The 7,284-nt window shown below is 39.6% G+C and overlaps 1 protein-coding gene across 3 annotated transcripts in view; it reads right to left on the minus strand.

Moving 5' to 3' along the window:
- Positions 1 to 7,284, minus strand: part of LOC107704303 (endothelin-converting enzyme 2-like) — an 86,011-nt gene that overhangs the window by 37,899 nt on the left and 40,828 nt on the right. For all 3 annotated transcript variants that reach the window (XM_016507190.1, XM_016507188.1, XM_016507189.1), the window contains one exon: positions 3,435 to 3,521. In XM_016507190.1, coding sequence (XP_016362676.1) covers positions 3,435 to 3,521 — 87 coding nt within the window. The remainder of the gene's footprint in view (positions 1 to 3,434; positions 3,522 to 7,284) is intronic.

Genomic DNA, 7,284 nt, shown 5'->3' on the forward strand with positions numbered 1-7,284 from the left:
CACTTTAGATTACAACCCGCAAAGAACTATGTAAGTATACTGAATTTACGGTGTACGTTTCTGTAATTATAGTGTACCTATAAAGAACATACGTGTAGGTATAAGGGAACAATGTGTTACGTTTGGGTAATAAGGGGGTAACAACCAGATATGCAACCTGCAAAGAACTGCGCAAGTAAACTGAAGTTACAGTGTAACTTTTTTTGTAATTATAGTGTACCTATTCAGTACCTCCTTGTAGGTATAAGGGAATAATATGTAAAATTACAAATTATTTCTACTGTAACTATTTTGAAACTAAGGGGGTACCTATTCTTATATTACGTGGTATGTATGACCTAACAACAATCTTATATTTGCAAGCGATTTAGCAAAAACATACACTGCACTTTTTTATAACCTACACATATAAAACACGCTGGTAATTGTTTCAATCCAAACGCTCGGTTGAGACTGTAGGGTTAGGAAGCTGGCTTGATTTGACCCAATTTGGGTTGATATCAGTAATAAGTAACCCGACGGTGCTGGGTTATGAATGTGGAGGACGTGAATGAGAGCATGCAGCAAGTCACACGAGTTCAAACGTGAACGGTTCTGTGTGCGACGAAATCCGTGACTGCAGTGCTTAAGACGGGAACATAGGATAGAACTAATCAAAGTATGTATAAACAATCATTTCAGAGCAATTGTTGTAGCCACTTACCCTGTAACTACATGGAACAAGGGGGGAACAAGCACCACTTTAATTTACAGCCCACAAATGTTGTATTTACACTGTAACTACATGGAACAAGGGAGGAACAAGTTGGACTTAAACACAGAACAAGTTTATATTTGCACAGTAATTACAGAGAAAAATATTGCACTAGTTTTAATTTAATTGTCCGATTGCCAAATTAAACCCTCTACTTTTTTTTTGCTATAAAACACCACAGTATACATTCACTGAAATACAAATGTTGTATCATGTATTTTTTCTGCGAACAGCTGGAAAGAGGTAAGCTTGTTTTAAGCTGCATTGAACCTTGATGGTATATCATGCAAAGCTATTTGGTGATAGTGGTGTTGAGAAGTTGCTGGTGTGAACTTGCTGAGATCGACGAATAAGCTTTCATAAGGTAAGTAGACTCGTGAATTATAAATCATAGCAGAAACTCATTAACTCATTTCACTAGATGTCCAGTTTTGTTGTTCAGTAATCTCCATCATGTTTCCTTTAATAATAGAATGGTTAAAATACCTAGGCCTATAATAAAATACCAATATAAAATTATTTTTAAAAAAGTATATCGTCTTTCTAAATTATTCCCAAACATAAGATTGTTGTTTAGGCCATGCGTACCATGTAATATTATAATAGGTTTCAAAATACTTACAGTATAAATTATTTGAAATTTTGCAGGTTGTTACCCCTTTATTCCGCAAACATAGCATATTATTCCCTATACCTACACGTACATTATGTATAGGTACACTATAATTACAGAAAGGTACACCATAAATTCAGTATACTTACATAGTTCTTTGTGGGTTGAAATCTAAAGCGTTACCGTTTTTATTTATATATATTTGAGAGATCTCATAAAGATCTTCTCAAAAAAGAGCAATGTCTTCTTGAGTAGAAACACTGGGAACATCCCATCAGTTTTTTTTGTTTCAAAATATACTGCACATCTCTTAACATCATTCAACACCCACAGAACAAAGAACAAATTGCCTGGGGGATACCGTATTAGATACATGTGTCATATCATTGCTTTCATGGCAAACCAACAGAAGAGGTGCAACAGAAGAGGTGTCACATTTCCTGTTTGACATAAAAGTAAGCAGCAAATGAAAGGGGCCACATGAATCGATATGAATTAATATCAGATGTCACTCATAATTCATTGTAGGAAATTCCCTGGAAATCTGACCTGCTGTTTTCTTCATTTAAAAGGTATAACGATATGTCTACATCAGAAAAAAATACTGGAAGAAAGGTTGCTGAATATTTCTCATGCTGTTATCCGTGCTCTTCCAATTACCATACAGTATACAGTATCCACCATTTAATAGTTTTAAAAGGTGGCGATGCAGGATTTCTGTGTTTTGAGAACATTACTCATACTGGATAATTGCTCAGATCTATTCTGCATTTCTATAACTTAAAAAATTAATTAGTTCCAAATCCACAAGATGTTTGCTCATTTAGTCATGAGTCATTATGTAGTAAGCACTGAACCATTTATGTCTAGTTTTTCTACTGTACATTTATGACTTCTTATATTAATGACCTCTATTATAATTGGCTAATCTTCACATATCAAAATACTGTTGCTCACTGGGGTCAAGTTGCTGAATACTGAATAGGCTGATATATAAATGTGTGTGGTAATACATTAATGGTGTAATGGTAGTGACATATTATCTTTGACAATTTGCACTTTCCTGGCTTTAACAGCTTAGTATGGATTAATTTGGTCTGCTCCACTGGAGAGGAAGTTTTGTGAAATACCTCAACACATTTTTTAACTGCAAAAGAACAAGAAGAAATCATGTTTTCCATGATACGTCTGCTGTAAAGAGCATTAGAGTTCTACAACTTTTAAAGAAAACGACTGAATGATAACTGTACACAAAAATGTCTAAAACAATTCATACGAAGAGATGTCTTCATTCTGCTGGACCCTACACACAGTGACTAAGAATTAGACATGAGATTCTGTATGCTGACTTTGAGCGAAGCAGTCAGTATCTACGTAATATCAGCTAACCACTGGTGTACCTCAAGTCTCGGTGCTTGGCCCCCTCCTCTTCTCCAAATATTTACAAACCATGAGACCTACACACTTTCTTTTTTGGCATGATGGTACCATGAACAACCTTTAACATCCATGAAAGCTTTCTAATGTACAGAAAATGTTGACACACTAAAAGGTTATTTGGGGAACCTAAAGTGGTTCTTCTATGGCACTGCTGTGAAAGCCCCCTTATGGAACTTTTATACTGAAGTGTGATTGTCAGAATTTCCAACTACTGCTATGTTTTACCCTTTCATCTGATGTTCTCACAGTATCTGTGTGTATCTCAAATTGCCTGGATATCTCAGCCTGGAAGAAAGAACATCACAACCAACTCAAGACAGATTTTCTGTCCTACTAGCCTAGCAATTCAACACAACATAACTGTCAGCTATATTTTCAGCGGTAAGAGCATCCAACCAGGCAGAAAACAGCTGAAATTCACAGAGCACATCACAAATACCCAGCAATTGTTGTTTTGCTGTGTATTTTTCGGGGGAATTGTGCAACAGTAATAACTTCTCACTGTCTCTGTAGAACTAACAGCTTAAATTATTGCTTTCCTCCTCATTTGTATGTGGAGTTGGATAAAAACATTTAAATGTAAACACAAAATGTACCCATCCACACTGAGCCACGACTCACACTCACCTCCACACTGTCAGGAGAGATGGCTCCATCTGCAGGGATATCTGTCCCGTCCTCCTCCTCAAACGTCGCACGCTTGTAATTAGACATCTGAAAGGAACAGAGAGTAGTATTGTTAGCCTTAAAGGCCGATGTACACCAAACCTGAATGTGAACAACAGCAGACAGGGGAAAATAGTCCTGTTCACTGTTTTAAGTGACCTTCCAAAACAATCCGGCACTGGTAGAACATTTACTAAAGAAATGTTTTTGATTTATATGTCGCTTGTGAAAAAAAATATGTCACACAGCCACTTTAAAGTAGCTGTCAATTGAGAAAGATGCACCATGAAATCAAAATTGACCCTGTTTACTCTCTTTATATTTCTTTATATTAAGTTCCCACAGAATCAACAGAAAACCTTTTTAAAGGCCTTGAGGCGAGAGTCTGAGGACAAGAGATACTGCAAGAGAGTGTGAAATGTAGATGAATGTTGGGTGGGGGAGATTCCTTGTTTTCTCACCCCCATCTTGGATGTCAGAGAGGAATTAATTTACACATTTGCACACACACATACACGACTCTCACTGTTCACAACTGAAGAGGAGCCTAATCTTCACCCGAGGGCAGCACTTTGCTGTGTAAGTCTCACTGTTATAAGCATTACCCCACAGAGATCAGCCACTCTTAGTTAAATCTAACCTTATTTACGCTGTCTATTGAAATCTCCCTGACTGCGCTGACAGCCATGTAGACCGCAGACGCACTGGCCTAGAGCAAAACCTCCTACCCAGGTTACCTAACAAGAGCAGACTAAACAAGACAGAGAGAGAGAATCTCTCTCACACACAATGACTTAATGAATCTAAATTAGAGCAACCATAGACTTTCATATATTAATATATATATATTATAATATAAAAATTAAATAAGCACAAATAGTCCTGACTAACCCACTGTGCATTTCTAAAATAAAAAACATGTTTGCTTTATCAGTTGTTTGTCCAACTGAAAATGTCCCTGGAGGTTTTGTTTAACTTCTGAAGGCAAATTTGTCCAGAAAGTCTAGCTAACTAAACATACAACAGACATAAGACACAGAGATCTACCCAGAGGAGAACTGTGCAGCTCAGTGTTTGCTTTTTTAAATCTTTAGAGACTTGATGGAGTTCTCAATTATTTTATTTAAGAGTCAACTTTAAAAGAAACAATGTGAGACTAGTGTATTTTTCTCAGGAAGAAAATGTTTCCACTGGCTTTCTGTGCACCGCTTTCTGTCTCAAGAGATTCTATTTGTAACTTTCTGTTCCTGTGAGTATCTTTCCTTTTGAGTGACCAATGACAATGCAGATATCTAAAGAGCTGGATGACGAACTCATCCAAATGAAGCATACACAAACTTACATTAAATGAACACATTTTATTCAATATTTGATATAAAATGAAATTTTTATATAAGGATGAATAGAATCTACAAGAAAAAAAAAACAATTTCTTACTAATGCCAACAATTTTTGTTGGTTTTTAATACAAACACTTTACATACATTACTTTCATCTGCTAAAAGCCTTAGTCTTAAGACAGATGACTGGTTTAGAGCAAGACACAAGACAGCAACAGGAGCCCTTTGCAACATGTTTTAAAGTTCAGCCGGAACGCCACACTCAATCATCTCGGCTGTTTGTGTCTCAGTTGAATAAATGATTTAGAAGTAAGCTATTCCTCAATGGGCTTTTACAGGAAACCTTAAATGAGATTACAAAGACAAAAACTCTGACTCATAGTGATGTGAAACAAATGCACATGCTAGGCCCACACAAACATGCAGTTCAACAACTGCTAATCACTGCCTTGACATTTTCCCGTAGTTGACTCGTTTCCTCATAAGCAGTCAATTAACTGTTTGTCAGAGCTTCCCATAACACTTTGCAATGCAATGAGCGTGACTGAGAAGGGGGTGCTGTTTTAGGAGGTTTTATAGCCGCAAGAATTCCCTCCAGAGGTCTGGACAAGATTCACCAGATTCCTGGCTGGCAGGTCACAGACTCTTCTCAGAGGAAGGAAAAACAATGTAAGACAACTTGGTGTGAAAACCACCCATGCATTCTAGTACTGAAGTTCCTCTTTCAACTGACACATTCATGACATGCTATCATGTGAAATTCAGTATTCAGTTTATTTTGGGAATACTACCATACTACAATTACTGTACCATTTCTAGGGCCCTATGAAATTCTGATTCATTTATTTATTTTTCATTTTAATTCTTATGGATTCCTTTTATTATTACTTTATTATTATTATTATTAGGGCTGGGCAAAAAAATAGATTTTTCATTAAATGACGTCGATTCGATATCGATTCTCAAAAGCTGCGAATCGATCTTTTCCGGTATTTATTTCAGCACACATTTAAAACAAGATCTGATTAACGTGAATCTTATCATTAGTCTTCTCCACTAGATGTCACCCTTATTTACCTTGCGCGATGTTACAACAGAAAGCCTGTCATTCATTCAGCGCTTATCATGGCCATACGCGTGATTCACAATGCTCAGGTGAAATGCTACATTAATGCTATAAATCTGCGGAAGCATTTGATACCACGCATAAGGCGCCATGATTTCCGCAGTGAATGAATGGCGGATGGCGCGGCGCACTGTTTTGTTTACTACACACATACTAAAGCGCGGATGACGCTTGCAGTGTTTTCAGCTTCTGCCGTCTCACTATATGATGATATGAACACGAATGTCATCATATCCAGCTGCTCTGAGGGTGTTACGAATCCGGTCCATAAACTTCCGTCTGCTCACCACCAGAGGTCACCCTTCCACTACTATGGACTCTTGCACCACACCACTGTTGCACTTCACCCGGACTACAGTTCCCATCATCCATTGCACTGATTACACACACAGTTGATTGCACACAGCACTGATTGCACACAGCTGTCATCAATCACACCTTCCCTATATAACAGTCACTCTTATCCCCGTCAACTGGCATCCAGCGTGGAGGACCCACCATTGGTGGCTGCACGTGCAGCCGGTATTCCCAAACCCACTCACTCTTGCCCTCCTGTTCCTGAACCTATTGCCCCGTCTGTAGCGCTTCCCATAATGGGGATCGCTTTATGGAGTGTATGGGCTGCATACACCACCACTGAGACTCTTGAAATAGCGGCGCCTACTATGATGTTTCCAGAGGTGGCGGCTGATGCTGCAGAACCTCCCGAGGCGGCGGCGCTCGCTTCAACTCCTTGTACGGTGGTGGCGCCCAGCAAGGCAGCAAGGCCTGTCATGTCGTAGTCGAAGGAACCGATAATGAACTCTCCCTATTTCCTGATGGTACTACTGTAGAACCTCCAGAGGTGGCGGCATCCGCTGCAGAACCTCCAGAGGTGTCAGTGGTATCCACTTATGAACTCTCTGCCCGTCCCGTCACGGCTATGGACGCCGTCTGTGAATTCTCGTCCTGCCCTGTCACGGCTATGGAGGCCGTCTGTGAACTCTCTGCCCATCCTGTCACGGCTATGGAGGCCTTTTGTAAACTCTCTGCCTGTCCTGTCATGGCTAAGGAGGCCGTCTGTGAATCCTCGTCCTACCCTGTCACGGCTATGGAAGCCGTTTGTGAACTCTGCCTGTCCTGTCACGGCTATCCGGCCAAGGGTGAACTCTCTGCCCGTCCTGTCATGGCTATGGAGGCCGTCTGTGAACTCTTTGCCTGTTTTGCCTGTTCTATAGAGGCCGTTTGCGAACTCCCTGCTTGTTCTGTCACGGCTATAAAGGCCGTCTAGAAACTCCCTGCTCGTCCTGTCACGGCTATGGAGGCCGTCGGGGAATCCTCATCCTGTCCTGTCACGGTTATGGAG

Source organism: Sinocyclocheilus anshuiensis, unplaced genomic scaffold (assembly GCF_001515605.1).
Source record: "Sinocyclocheilus anshuiensis isolate Anshui unplaced genomic scaffold, SAMN03320099.WGS_v1.1 scaffold1493, whole genome shotgun sequence".
Classification (NCBI taxonomy): domain Eukaryota; kingdom Metazoa; phylum Chordata; class Actinopteri; order Cypriniformes; family Cyprinidae; genus Sinocyclocheilus; species Sinocyclocheilus anshuiensis.